This window comes from Erinaceus europaeus, chromosome 7 (assembly GCF_950295315.1).
Source record: "Erinaceus europaeus chromosome 7, mEriEur2.1, whole genome shotgun sequence".
Classification (NCBI taxonomy): domain Eukaryota; kingdom Metazoa; phylum Chordata; class Mammalia; order Eulipotyphla; family Erinaceidae; genus Erinaceus; species Erinaceus europaeus.
Window position 1 is genome coordinate 95,574,716 of NC_080168.1, and position 15,043 is coordinate 95,589,758.

Here is a 15,043-nt window from a genome sequence, read left to right on the forward strand (position 1 = left end):
CTGAGTAAATTAGATGATCATAAACCATAAGAGACTACTATTCAGTAGAACCAAACCTCAAATTCCATCAGTCCTGAAAATACTTTATAAATATGAATGAAAAGGAGGTCTATTAACGAAAGCCTAACTAGGTGTCCCTGGGAGGTGGTGCAATGCATGAAATGTTGGCATCGTCTGCTGGAGTAATGCTCTGGATCCTTTTCTTTTCTATCATAAAAATTAATTAATTAAATAAATACGTAAGTCCTAAGTCTATAGAAATTCACTAAGACAAAAATAGAAGAGCAGGAAATGTGAAGCACACTCCTGCCAGCCTTAACTAAGAGTCTTCTGTGATCATGAAGGATAAAGAACTGATTCTTCTGGGGCTGGCTCGGGCTCCACGTGGCACAGCCCGCGAGTGTGTGCAGAGTACAGCTGCCCCTGTGCTCTTTTCCCTCAGCAGCTGCCCTCCCTAGGTAGCTGTGAGCTGACACAGAGGCAAGTAGAAAGCTGGTAACTCCAGGGCCTTTCCTATCCCTGACTGTGGTATGGTACAGCCTGGCATCTGCCTGTCATTCTGCTAGTAACGCTGCTCTCCCTAATGGAACGGTCATCTCTAGTGGCCACAGCCAAAGGACTCCCCTTGGCCCTCTTCTTGATGAAGTTCTCAGAAGAACCTGCAAATTCCTTGGAAGAACTTGACCTCTGTTTGCACTGTTTTGCCAGCCACTTCTTCCTTCCCTTGCTATTTTCTTTTTTAAAAAAAGATTTTACTTATTAATGAGAAAGACAGGAGGAAAGAACCAGACATCACTCTGGTACATGTGCTGCCAGGGGTTAAACCTGGGACTACACCTTTCCTTGATATTTATTTATTTGTTTATTCATTCCCTTTTGTTGCACTTATTTATTTTTTTTGCCTCCAGGGTTATTTCTGGGGCTTGATGCCTACACTACAGTGGATGAATCCACTGCTCCTGGAGGCTATTTTTCCCGTTTTGTTGCCCTTGTTGTTGGATACGACAGAGAAATGGAGAGAGGAGGGGAAGACAGAGAGGAGAGAAAGATAACCTGCAGACCTGCTTCACCACTTGTGAAGCAACCTCTTGCATGTGGGGAGCCAGGGGCTTGAACCAGGATCCTTAAGCCGGCCCTTGCACCATGTACGCTTAATGCACTGCACTAGCGCCCCACTCCCGCCCTTGTTGTTTTATTGTTGTAGTTATTATTATTGTCGTCATTGTTGGATAGGACAGAAAGGGAAGACCGAGGGGGAGAGAAAGACACCTGCAGACCTGCTTCAATGCCTGTGAAGCGACTCCCCTGCAGGTGGGGAGCACCGGGATCCTTAAACGGGTCCTTGTGCTTTGTGCCACGTGACCTTAACCCGCTGCGCTACCGCCTGACTCCCTCCTCCCTATTTTTAAAGTAGATTTTCTGGCTTTCTTCTCTTATCTCCCTGACTGATTTCTCCTTCCTTCTGATTTGTTAATGAGAAAATAATGACAACAAAGAGGCACATGAACCAGAGCAGCACTCTGGCACGTGTGATGCTGGGGGTTGAACTCAGGACCTCATGCCATGAGAGTTCAAGGCTTTATCCACTGTGCCACTTCCTGGACCCCAATGGATGAACTCTATCTGCTGACATGTACAATTTGACCTCCTTCCTTGAGCTTTTTAAAACTAACATCTGTGAGGCCTAGGAGGCTTAGGAGATGGGGCTTTGGACTCAAGCATAAGGTTCCAAGATTGAGACCCAGCATGTCATGTCCTGGAGTGATGCTCTGGTTCTCTCTTCAACAAATACATATATCTTAAAGAGAGAAAAACAAACAAACACGTCTCACATCTCCAGTAGCCTGCTGGTCATTTTCACTTGGATAATCTGCAAGAACTTGTTTCAAGCCACTCATTGCTTCTTTCCTAAAATAGCTCAGCCTGTTTCACTCCTATATAATTGATTATATCTTTTCCAGCTTGTCTCCCTCCATCAGTCAAGTTCAATTAATTCCTCTGAAAAGTCCCTGCAGTCTTTTCCTTTCCTTTCCAAGTCTGATAGTGCAGGCCCTTTCTGTCTTCTCCAAGAACCATGGAGCTTCCTGCAGCTCTAACACCACCCTTCTTTCCTTTTCTGATTCACCATTCATTGCTACTACAGCAAAGTTTCTAAAACAAAAAGTACACTTAGCATGGCATTCAGGACTCTTTTCCATCTGGTTTCCTACCCCCTCCCACTCCCACAGTCTTGTCTTTCCACACTGCAGATACAGACCAGCCGCACCAAACAAATTAAGCTTTCCAAAAATGCCCTGTACTTTCACAAATCACAGACTATTTCTTTGCTACGCAGATTCTTATGCTTTTCAATTTCCATAATGTCTTTCCTCACCATCCTCTCATAGAACTGTCACTCCCTGATGTGATTTAAGAATAACTGTACTGTACCTAGATTTTATTTACTAACACAAGATCATGGCTGGAGGTAGAACGAGAACCAGAGCCTCACATGGGATGCCACAGGCCTCAACCCGGTCCCTACCTGCAGGGGGAAAGCTTCAGGAGTGGTGAAGCAGTGTTGCAGGTGTCTCTGTCTCTCTCCCTATCAACCCCTTCCCTCTCAATTTCTGACTGTCTCTATCCAACAAAAAAAAAATAAAGATAAAAATTTAAAAAGAAAGTCCTTTGCATAAACAATCTATGAATACGCTGGCCCTTAATTTGTTTTTTTTTTTTGTATATTTATTTATTTTCCTTTTTGTTGCCCATTTTGTTGTTGTTGTTATAGTTATTACTGTTGTTGTTATTGATGTCATTGTTAGATAGGACAGAGAGAAATGGAGAGAGGAGGAAGACAGAGAGGAGGAGAGAAAGACAGATGCTTCACTGCCTGTGAAGCGACTCCCCTGCAGGTGGGGAGCCAGTGGCTTGAACCGGGAGCCTTACACTGGCCTTAATTTGTTTTTTAAAGCACAAAACTGGGGCGGGGGAGACAGCATAATGGTTATGCAAACAGACTCTCATGCCTGAGGCTCCTAAGTCCCAGTTTCAATCCCCTGCACCACCATAAGCCAGAGCTGAGCAGAGGTGTTTCTCTCTGTGTGTGTCTCACTCTCTGCATCTCTCTCAAAAATAAAATTAATAATAATAATAAAAAAAAAAAAAAGCACAAAACCTGAGACCTCATGCTTCCAAGTTCAATACCTTACTCACTGTACCACCTCCTGGGTCCTACATGTGTTTCTACAGTACTGAATTGTAGTTGCTTTTCATCTTGGTAGCCTCATGGGAGAGCATAAACAAAAGACATGTCTGCTGAAGTAATGAATGCATCAACCATCTTTCTATAACCAAAGCTAACATCTGAGCACTCATCTTTTATCACTTTTTTACTGTCCCAGCAGGATAAGAATAACTTAGAAATTATAACTGGTGCACTGGGAATAATGACTTTCAACAAGAACTTCTGCGGTATATACCGAACCTTTCACAGTACTTTCACTATTTACTAATGACAGCTATTATTTAGTAAATCAGCATTATGATCATTTTGAGGTTATTCTCATTTCAAATACTACCTGAGGGCCAGGCGGTGGCACACCTGGTTAACCACACATATTATGGTGCAGAAAGACCCAGGTTCAAGTTCCTTTTCTCCACCTGCCGGGGAAAGCTTCACAAGTGGTGAAGCATGGCTGCAGATGTCTCTCTGCCTTTTTCCCTCTCCCTATCGCCCCCTCCTCTCAATTTCTCTTTGTCTCTACCCTATAATAAATAAATCAACATGAGGGGAAGTTTTGAGCTCATATATAAAAAAAAAAACCCAAAAATAAATATCTACCTGAGAGACAAAGAATTATGATTCCATCTATCTATACTGGGAAAAAGGCCATCTGCTAAAATTTAAACTTAATGAACTACAACAAATACATTTTTTTCCCTTAAACCTAAGCACCATTTAGTTAATTCTGGTTTATAGTGGTGCAGGGGATTGAACCTGAGACCTCGAAACCTCAGGCATGAAAGTCCTTTGAATAACCAATCTGTTAATATCCCGGCCCACACTTTGTTTTTTTAAAGCATAAAACTTAAAGTTTCTTCTGGTTATATTGTGCACTATACCCACTGCTCCACTTCTCAAGCCTAGTTAAGGTAGCATATCTTGGAGCCATTGGACAAAATTGGGTGGGTCCTTCATCCTCTCAGCCAGTGGTCCCTTCTTTAAACTGCTTCTCCGCCACTAAGAGGCCCTAGATGTTCACACAACAATGCTTCTGAAATGATATGTATCAGCAAGTTTAAGGTGCTAAGATTGTATTATTGAATTCTTATGATTCATACAAAGAATGCCTTAGTTTATATGTAACCAGTGGGTGTTTGTTTTTTTTAAAAAATTCATTACACATTTTGGCTCTGGTTCCTTATGCAGGCACACCTAGGGCTTCCAGTCCAAGGTTTTCAGTAGAGAGAAAATACTGTTTCATTGTACTCTACACTAAATTATTTTTTTCCCCACAAGGTAAGAAACAAAAAACATTTGTTGAAATTTTATGCCACTGAAGTGAAGTGATGAATAATCTTTTTTCTTTTTTATTTTTTCTGAAAGCCTGCTGTAGACAAGGCTCTGTGTTAGTATAAGAAGTGAAATACCCATTAATATAAAGCACTCTATTGATACAGATACATAATTAGAAGCCAATATACAAGTGGTAACAGCAGCATATTTTTTGAAGCAAAACATAAATCTGAAACTTTCTTGTTGAAGAATTGGGCATGTATTCATTCCTTCACAGTAATGCTATAATTAATACATGAGGAAGCTTGGCACACCCAATTAAGTGTACATATTACCAACAATACATGATAAACATAGCCAGTGAACTTAGTCTCACGTAAAAGTCTTATTAGATGTTTTGTGAAGATTGCCCAGGAAATACTGTCACCCCCAACTGAGACTGTTAAGCATGGGTATTATACACTTACAAACAGTAGGAAGGTATTTGATGAGCATCATACACCCAAGTTTCTCTGTTTCCTTTCTTTTCTTCACCATGAGTCAGACAATTTATGCAATTATGCTTTCTTTCCAACAGTCTATTGTCTCTATACTGTATTTTCTAAATTTTGGGATACAGCTTCAAAATTTATGAAATCTGCTAAAAAGGCACATAAAGAAAAAAAAAATTACCAACCACTTGATAAAGGGATGTAACTAAAACACCAAGAGCAGCAAACACCATTCCAAGGAAATTAAACTTCACATCGTAATAAGAATTTAGGATTACACCTAGAGTTATAGGAATCTGTAAAGAAAAAGAGGTAAATGTTGTTCAGGTTAAATCATGAGATGCAAAATTGGCATTCCTTTCACGGTGTCTTACAATGTTAATAAAAACATCACTGGGAAACACTGAGCCTTTATAACTCCCCCCCACACACACACACTTTAAAATATTGTTAACCCTATTTTCTCCAAGTGAAATACGGTAATTCTATCCTTTTGTTCACATTTAATTCTACTCAAAATTCCATTTAAAAATAAGCTCATGTATTACTGTATTTTGCAAGAAAGGAATAACACACGTTTGTACACACACAAAAACAAACGATCCCCAAAATGGTGTCTAACCAACATATAAACATAAGAGCTTTAAGGTTTTAACTACCGTTAAGTTACAAAAACACCTGCAATCCTGCTGAGACACGTTCTGAGATTTATATTTTATCTTAAAGCTTTAACGTTTATATACAAGGTTTAATTCCCCGGGGGACAAAGATTTTTTTTACCCCCCCAGTTTGAGTTTTAGCATAAAATAAGAAACTCAGAATTGCACCCCACCCAAATGTAGCTTTCTTTTCTTACCCATCACAGAATGTAAGGATCTCCATCAAAAAGCAGTTATTGCCATGCACACTCTTTGGACCAAAAGCGCAACAAAAAATGACAAGGTAGCTTTTTTTCTTTTCCACCTTCCCCAAATAAACCTGAAGTTCAGGTGCTCATAGGTGACTCATTTATGAATTCCAAAAAGTTGGTTAGACATTCAAATTTCCCGGGCAGACAGACAGCCGCCCAAAGGGGGAGCTGCTGTAAGAGGTGCGTCCCTCCAAGCTGAAGCTACTCACCAGTGTGAGCTGTATTTTGGTAGAGAAGGTTTTCTGGTAGAAGAGGGTCTGGATAACTATGATCACCGGGGTGGTCATGGCCTTGGCCAGCTGGTAGGTGCCTATGGTGTTGTTCTGTAGGGACAGGTTGGTGAAGACCACGAAGCCACAGAAGCTGAGGGCCAGCAGGAAGAGCCGGGAAAGGGGAAGACTTTTGGGGGCAAAGATATTCAACTTTTGGCAGACATACAAGCCAAGCCAGGTGACTACGAAGTGCACTAGGGTCAGGCTCATGTTGGGGAAGCCATGGTGCACATAGATCCATTTGTTGAGGAACACGATGCAGATGGACACGAGCAGGTTGAGCAGGAGCCCGGCAGCGATGCGCCCGTTGCCCCGCACTCGCTCCGCCAGCGATGCCATGGCCCCGGCAGCCGCCTACCGCCCCTCCCCACCCCAGGCCCGGATGCTCCCGGCCTGCCGCCGGCCGCCCTGTCCGTCCTTGGTGGCCGAGTTAGCGCCACCGCAGGCCTCGCCCTCCAGCCGGCTCGCGAGGAGCATTCACCCTTCGGCTTCCAGGCGAGCAGCAGCCTCGGCCGCCACCCATTCAGCCCGAGATGACGCGGCAGCACGTTCCGTACGCACCCGCTCCGCAGCCACGTGACTCGGGGCGCAGGCACTTCCGCCCACCAGCCATAGGGGGCGTGGCCTCTACATTGCGCAGGTGCATCGGGCGCTGGGTCCATAGCGCTCAGGCAAGCTGGCTCATCTCACCAGCTTGAGCTCTGTGGTGGTGAGCTGCATTTGGAGCCCTTACTCTTTTTAGGTCGCCAAAGCCTGACTCTGCTTAGGTCATTCAGAGGTTTCTTTCAGATAGTTGACATTTTCTGCATTCCCTGTTTGTCAATTGACTCAACTTGTTAGCAGTTGTTTGCTCTGGTGGTGCGACCTGACTTCATTAATATGTGAGACAGGTAGGTGCACAGCAAATCCATCCAAAATGAACAGCATTACTTTTTGAAAGCATATTAAAAAATACTTAAGCGAAAGACTTACAGTGTGATGGAACTTAAGTTATTCATCCTGGTTAGTAAACTATTCACTTTGTATGGGGGGTGGTGAAGAACCAGTGCGTCACTGGCGCATACAGTTCTGGGCTTCCTGCATAAGGGTCCGGCACCTTATTCTCATCTCACTTCCTGGGCCACACAGTATTATTCAAACTTTATTTTGCGGGGTGGCGCGAGATAGCTCATGCGGTAGTGCACACAGTGGGCTCCAACCACCACACAGCATTGTGTGAACAAGGAGCTTTACAAGTGGTGGAGCAGTACTGTGGTGTATCTCCTCTTTCTTTTTTCTTTTTTTTTTATTATATTTATTTATTTTCCCTTTTGTTGCCCTTTTTGTTGTTGTTGTTATTGATGTCGTCGTTGTTGGATAGGACAGAAAAATGGAGAGAGGAGGGGAAGACAGAGAGGTGTCTCCACTTTATGTCTCATCCTGTCTGTGGTGGTGTTGGAGGAAGGAGAAATAAAATAAAAGGGGGAAAGAAAAGAGAGAGAGAAATTGAGAGGGGAGGAGAGATAAGAGACACCCTGCCGCACTGCGTCACCAGATACGAAGCTTTCCCCTTGCATACGGGGCTTAGGGGCTTGAACCTGGGTCCTTGTGCATGGTAAGGTTCGAACTTAACTAGGTGTGCCACCGCCTGCCCCTTTAATGCGTTTATCAAGGTGTGCCACTGCCCGGCTCCTCCCCCTCTTTGAAAAAGATTTTATTTATTCATGAAGAAGACAGGAAGAGAGACAAAGAGCCAGACATCACTCTGGTACACGTGCTAATGGGGACTCAACTCAGGACCTCATGCTTGAGACTTCAGTGTATCATCCACTGCGCCACCTCCCAGACCATGATAATTGTATCTCTATATCTGTATAGTACATTGATTATATATAACTAATTATATATTAATAAAAGATTACATATAAGGTATAATTAATGAACACCTTAAATAGTGTTTCGTACAAACCTGACATACATAGGCTTATCACAGTTGGAAGTCAGCACATAAAGATGGCGCTGCTGCTTCTCTTTTTTTTTTAAAAAAAAAAAATATCTATTTGTTGCATAGAGAAATACAGAAATTGAGAGGGCAGGGGAAAATAGAGAGGGGGAGAGAGAGAGACCTGCAGCCCTGCTTCACCACTCATGAAGCTTTCCCCCCTGCAGGTAGGGACCAGGGGCTCGAACATGGGCCCTTGTGCACTGTAATATGTGTGCTCAACCAGGTGCGCCACGCCTGGCCTCACCAGCCCTGTTGCTTCTCTAAGGCTTTGACAGTTCTACATATTCCTTTCTCACGCATAATGAACAAGCACTTTAAAAACTTTCTATTTATTTACTTGGATAGAGACAGAAACCAAGAGGGAAAGGGAGATAGAGGAAGAGAGACACCTGTAGCCCTGCTCTACCACTCAAGGGCTCTCCTGCAGGTGAGGGAGTAGGGGCTTGAACCCAGGTCCTAGCGCATTACAGCATGTGTGTTCAACCAGGTGCAGTACTGCCCAGCCCCGTTAGCACCTGTTGTAAAGCAGCACTGAGGTATACTACACCTCCAACAGCAATGTCTTCTTCAGCTGTTGCAGTGGAAGTAGGATTGTGAGACTGAATCTTGAATGCACTGGACACCCCACCTCTTGGAGGAGGCAGGGAAAGCGAGAAGTGATTCTAATTAAGATTTGAAAATGAGTAGAAGTTAATCAGGCAAAGTTTAAAGCTGTTCCCAGGTTAGAAGTCTAGGTTTTAATTAGCCTATCTTAATTTTATCTGCTTGATTCATCACCTCCTTGTAGCTACAGATTTGGACTTGATGTTGTTAGTATAGATCCTTGATTTCATTTTTTAGTTACTCCTTTTTCACTTATGAAATATGAAAGTAGTTAAAATAGTAAATCTGGGATGGGTGGTGACACACCTGGTTGAACACTCAAATTACTATGTTCGAGGCCCACTTCCCACCTGTATAGGGGAGGCTGTGGAAGTGGTGAAGCAGGTGGAAGGTAGGTAGCACAATGGTTATGCAAACAGACTCTCATGTTTGAGGCTCCAAAGTCCCAGGTTCAATCCCCATACCACCATAAGCCAGAGCTAAACAGTGCTCTGGTTAAGAAAAAAAAAAAAGTGAAGCAGGTCTGCAGGTGTCTTTTTCACTCCCCATCTCCCCTTTTCTTCTGATTTTCTCTCTGTCTCTATCAAATAAATAAAGTAGTAAATCTGAGGTTTGGGTTAAAAGATGAAATCTAGGGGGCCGGGCAGTAGCACAGTGAGTGGGTTAAGAGCACATGGTGGCAAAGTGCAAAGACTGGCAGAAGGATCCCGGTTCGAGTCCCCAGCTCCCCACCTTTGGTGGGGGTGGGTGGTTGACTTCATAAGCGGTGAAGCAGGGCTTCAGGTGTCTATCCGTTTCTCTGCCTCTCTGTCTCCCCTCCTCTCGATTCTGTCTGTCCTATCTAACAACAATATTAATAACGATAAACAACAAGGGCAACAAAAGGGAAAAAAATAGCCTCCAGGAGTAGTGGATTCATAGTGCAGGCACCGAGCCCCAGAAATAATTCTGGAGGCAAGGGAAAAAAAAAAAGATGAAATCTAGAGGATTCCAAATGTTAATTCTTAATCATGTTATTTAGGACCTTTTATTTTTAGGATTATTGTTTTGTTATGGGAAATTTTTTGCCTACTTTCAGGTTGTACTTACCTATTTTCAAAAACTTCAGTTTTAGCATTATATTCAGGTCCATTTTTTGTATGGCATAAAGTAGGTATCAATGTTCATTTATTTCTTATGTGGATATTCAATGTTCCATCACACTTTATTGAATTCCATTCAGATATTTTACTTGGAAACTTAAAATCTACAGAAAAGTTGAAAGGCCAATAGAATTAACACTCCTGCATCCTTCACAGATTCACTAACACTTTTTCATATTTGCTTTATTTATGTAGACTTAAACAATTTTTTAATATTTATTTTCCCTTTTGTTGCCCTTATTATTTTTTTGTTGTTATTGATGTCGTCATTGTTAGACAGGACAGAGAGAAATGGAGAGAGGAGGGGAAGACAGAGAGAGGGAGAGAAAGATAGACACCTGCAGACCTGCTTCACTGCCTGTGAAGCAACCCCCCTGCAGGTGGGAAGCTTGAACCAGGATCCTTGCACAGGTCCTTGCACTTTGCGCCACGTGCGCTTAACCCGCTGTGCTACCACCTGGCTCCCTAAGCTTGAAATTTCACACCTAAGAATTCTACACTATATCCACTGCATCATCTCCAAGGCTGCTGCCATTTATTTTGTTCTTCGATTTCTTTCATCAGTCTTTTTGGTTTTCAGCTTCTAAATCCTACACATTTTTTTTTGCTTGATTTACATCAGTTCATATAATTCTACTTCATCTTTTTTTAAACAATTTATTTTATTTATTTCCTTTTATTGCCCTTGTTGTTTAATTGTTGTAGTTATTATTATTGTTGTCATTGTTGTTGGATAGAACAGAGAGAAATGGAGAGAGGAGGGGAAGACAGAGGGGGAGAGAAAGACAGACACCTGCAGACCTCCTTCACTGCCTGTGAAGTGACTCCCCTGCAGGTGGGGAGCCAGGGCTCGAACCAGTATCCTTATGCTGGTCCTTGTGCTTTGTGCCACTTGCACTTAACCCGCTGCGCTACACCCCGACTCCCCTACTTCATCTTCTTAATGGATGCATATTGAAGTATAAGAGTTAAAGATTTTGGGGTGGTGGGTAGATAGCATAATGGTTATACAAAGAGACTCTCATGCCTGAGGCTCCTAAGTCCCAGGTTCAACTCCCTATACCACCATAAGCCAAAGCTGAGCAGTGCTCTGGGAGAAAAAAAAGAAAATTAAAGATTTTGATAAATTTCTCTTCTTTAGATCACTGTAGCCAGTATCAATTAAAACTTGAAACAAGAGTCCACTGCTCTATGTCTCTCCCCAACTGATGCCAGGGGGCTGGTTTTGATCAACTATTGCTCTCTGCTCGGTGTACAGGAGGCAGATCAATACCCATTTCTGATTTAAGCAAGAATTCCTTTAAATGAACTAATCAGAGCCACCAGTGACACAAACTTTATGACCCTACTTAGGCTTCTTGAGTCAGACATCTCTAAGAGTAGCACTGAGAAATAGCAATTTAACCAATTCCTTAGATGATTTTGCTCCTTAGGAGAGTTAAAAACTAAACAGTATTTTCCATTACTATAGAAGTCTCTTTAATTATCTTCTGTTTACGAGTTCAGTACTCTAGTTGATTAGGCAAATTTGCTGATTCCTAAGCATACCTAAAAACACCACATCAAGGGTTTACTCATACTAATTTCCTAGTCTGTATTGCTGACTTTTTGTGCTGAATTTACCATGCATTACTCAAACTCCAGTCTAAATTTTACTGAACTCAGAGACCTTTCATCTGAAAATACCTTCTTTCTGCTTTCATATCCCTTGATTTATTCAGTGGTTACTATGTGCTATGCTGAGTGTTTACAAGCTTCCACTAGTTTTAGTAATAATAAAAGAGAATAGTATGCTAGAGTTTATAAGAACAGAGCATTTTAATTTTATATAATTTTTATTAACAAGCACAAAGAAATACTGTTATAATACATTGACTTTTTAAAGCATCACCATAATCTTCAAAGTGTAAAGTAAAAATTTCTAAATATTAAAAATATTTCCAACATGATAATGTAAAAGAAGTTTTTACAAATATGGGTATTTTACAAAAACTCCATTTGTCATGGAAATTAATGAGATCACAAAAAGAGGGTAAATTATGACTGAATTTCATACCCTAATGGATCAAGTCCCTGGTCAAGTAGCATTAGAGAGGATTCTCTTAATTTCTGTAGTAATTTCCTTAGTTCTTCCTTAGAAAATACCTGATTTAGAAGACAAAGAAATAGACAAAGTTAAGAATGAAAACAGTATGGAAGGTGGTGCAGTAAAGTGTTGGATTCTCAAGCATAGACTCCCAAGATCCATCCCAGATATCACGTGTACCAGAGTGATACTCTGGTGCTCTTTCCCTCCCTCCCTCTTCTCCCCCTCCTCTCTCATTAGTAAATAAATAAATCTTAAAAAAAAAGGGGGGGGGGTTAAACTCTCATGCCTGACATGCCAGAGTCCTAAATTCAATCCCCTGCACCACCACAAGCCAGAGCAGTGCTCTGGTTAGAAAGAAAAAAAAAAACTGGGAATCAGCAATAATGGTTGTGCAGAATATTTTCATGCCCAAGTTCGACCCCTAGCAAAGAGAACTGAGCAGTGTTCTGGTATCTGTTTATCTTTCATTAAAAAGTAAAAGATTAAAAAAAGGGGGGGTGGGTGGTGGCTCACCTGGCTGAGCACACATGCTACAATGTGCAAGGACCCAGGTTCAAGCCCCCGGTCCCCACCTTCAGGGGGAAAGCTTCGCAAGTGGTGAAGCAGGGCTGCAGGTGCCTGTCTCTCTCTCCCTCTGTCACCCCTTCCCTCTCCATTTCTGGCTGTCTCTATCTAATAAAGATTAAAAAAAAATACATACATAATTGGGGAGCATTTAAACTAGAACATTACTTTAGGAAAACTTAAGAATCACAAAGGTAAGTATAGCTTGTATCATATCACTAACTTAAAAGCATATTTACTTTATGATGGAGACAGGAAGTGGGAAAGAGAAAAGCAAGAACATACTTTGACATACATGGTGCCAGGAGTGATTGAATTTAGAACTCCCAAGCTAAGAAGCCCAGTGCTCTCTACCTAGTGCACTCACTTCCTGGCCACTCAAATCACTAAGACTGAATCAAACCACAAATGCCCTGGAACTTACCAGATATAGTTTGTGTCGCTCAGAGGATACCATATCTGCTAACTGCAGGCATTCCTGATACTGACCAGTACTATGCAGTATGGTGTGGAGTAAAAAGCACAACATCGGCAGACAGAGCTTTCTCAGTAAAACCATTTGGTGTGTTCTTTCAGGGTCTTCTTCAGCATCCTACAGAGAGACATATAGTCAACTTTAATAACCTGAACTTAAATGTCCTTACAGAAAAGTGTTGAATTGAAGTCAAAATGCAACAGACACAAGCTGAAGGGTTCTCTAAAGTTTACTATGTCTATTAAAAAACCAAACAAGGCAGAGTTTCAGTCATGGCCTATAGAGTGACTTTTAGTTCTCTCTCTCTCTCTTTTAGAGAAAAAACCACAACTTCAATGCCATGGGAACCAGGCTCAAACCTGGGTCATGTACATAGCAAAGCAACACACTATCCAAGTCAGCTATTTTGTCAGCTGTAGGGGAGACTTTTTTTTAACTGAAGAAAGAGAAATCGAGAAAAGGGAGAGGTAGGGAGGGGAGGAGAGGAAGAGAGACTCAGAGAGATATCTGCAGTACCACTTCACCACTTGTGAAGCTTTCCCCCTGCAGGTGGGGACCTGAGGCTTAAACCTTGGTCCTCATGCATTATGATGTGTGTGCTCAACCAGGTGTGCCACCATCCGGCTCCGTAGGGGTGACTTTTAAAAAAAAAAAATTTTCCCTTTTTGTTGCCCTTGTTGTTTTTCATTGTTGTAGTTATTATTGTTGTTGTCGTCATTGTTAGGACAGAGAGAAATGGAGAGAGGAGGGGAAGACAGAGAGGGAGAGAAAGATATAGACACCTGCAGACCTGCTTCACCGCCTGTGAAGCCACCCCGCTACAGGTGGGGAGCCGGGGGCTCGAACAGGGATCCTTAAGCTGGTCCTTGTGCTTTGCGCCACGTGTGCTTAACCTGCTGCACTACTTACTGCCCGACTCCCTAGGGGTGACTTTCTAAGTTAATCAATAAGTGCATGTTACAGTATAGCCATTAGGGACTCGGATAATTTTTTTTTAGAATTCTGGAAGAAATGAAGAACATTATTATGTAGTTTAAATACTTTAGGTCCAGCAATTTAAAAAATTAGATTAAAAAATGAACAGATATATTAAATTTGAAGAAACAGTTTTATCCAGGAGTCAGATATTACCATCCCATTGGTAGGTAGCATTTCCAGTTTTGAATGAAATTACAAGATGTTCAATTATAAGTATTACCTAAAGTCTGTAGGTGCTGAGATAAAACCATTTTAAAAGAGGTAGTGGTCATATTTTTCTTGTTTTTATTTAGAAGTAATGTAGATAGCTTACCTCTCTAACATCTACCATCCACCCTCCATCAACAAACAGTAAGACATTGTACATTTTCTCCTTCACATCAGCAGTTAGGGCATCCAAATGCCCTTTCCAAATACTGTAATCCATCTGCAAAGCAAACATAAGGTACAATGGACTAGAACCAACATATCTTATTTTGGAAAGTACACTGGTATATAGTGATGTGGGGGACTGAACCTGGGACTTTGTGGAGCCTCAGACATGAGTCTCTTTGCATAGTCATTATGCTATCTACCACCACCCTTGCTATATCATTTAAAGGAGTTAGTATTTTAGTCTGTCAAATGTAAAACCAAGTATCAACAGACTGTCGGTACATAAAACAGTGAAATGTTAGCTTTGTAAATGTAAATCTCATTGTAGTTTTTCTTTTTTTTTAAACAAGTACTGCTCCACTCTGGTTTATGGTGGTGCCAGGGACCGATCCTGGGCTCTCCAGTATCAAAGGCTGTTGCATTACAGATATTCCTATCCTATGCTTTTATTTGATCAATAACTTGTAAAACAAAAAAATCTTAACAATCAGGGCAGGGGTAGATAGCATAATGCTTATGTAAAGAGAATTCTCATGCCTAAGGCACCAAAGTCCCAGGTTCAATCCGCCATACCACCATAAGCCAGAGCTGAGCAGTGCTCTGGTAAAATAATAATAATAATAGCAGCTTAAAAAATCTTATCATTAACTGGTGACATTTTT

At 41.7% G+C, this 15,043-nt stretch overlaps 2 protein-coding genes across 6 annotated transcripts in view; both read right to left on the reverse strand.

Annotated features, from left to right (window-relative positions):
- The window catches only part of SLC35E3 (solute carrier family 35 member E3), a 60,867-nt gene extending 54,089 nt beyond the window's left edge, over window positions 1-6,778 (reverse strand). Inside the window, exons 1-2 of one of the 4 annotated variants that reach the window (XM_060194972.1) lie at window positions 6,109-6,778; window positions 5,175-5,285 (exon numbers count right to left, since the gene is read on the reverse strand). In XM_060194972.1, the coding sequence (XP_060050955.1) occupies window positions 5,175-5,285; window positions 6,109-6,510 (513 nt within the window). In that variant the 5' untranslated portion in view covers window positions 6,511-6,778. The remainder of the gene's footprint in view (window positions 1-5,174; window positions 5,286-6,108) is intronic. The other 3 variants (XM_016190532.2, XM_007528406.3, XM_060194973.1) reach the window with 3 other exon arrangements.
- A 5,071-nt stretch (window positions 6,779-11,849) lies between these two features.
- Window positions 11,850-15,043, reverse strand: part of NUP107 (nucleoporin 107) — a 52,560-nt gene continuing 49,366 nt past the window's right edge. For both annotated transcript variants that reach the window (XM_007528407.3, XM_060194961.1), the window contains exons 26-28: window positions 14,320-14,433; window positions 12,978-13,145; window positions 11,850-12,045 (exon numbers count right to left, since the gene is read on the reverse strand). In XM_007528407.3, coding sequence (XP_007528469.1) covers window positions 11,938-12,045; window positions 12,978-13,145; window positions 14,320-14,433 — 390 coding nt within the window. In that variant the 3' untranslated portion in view covers window positions 11,850-11,937. The remainder of the gene's footprint in view (window positions 12,046-12,977; window positions 13,146-14,319; window positions 14,434-15,043) is intronic.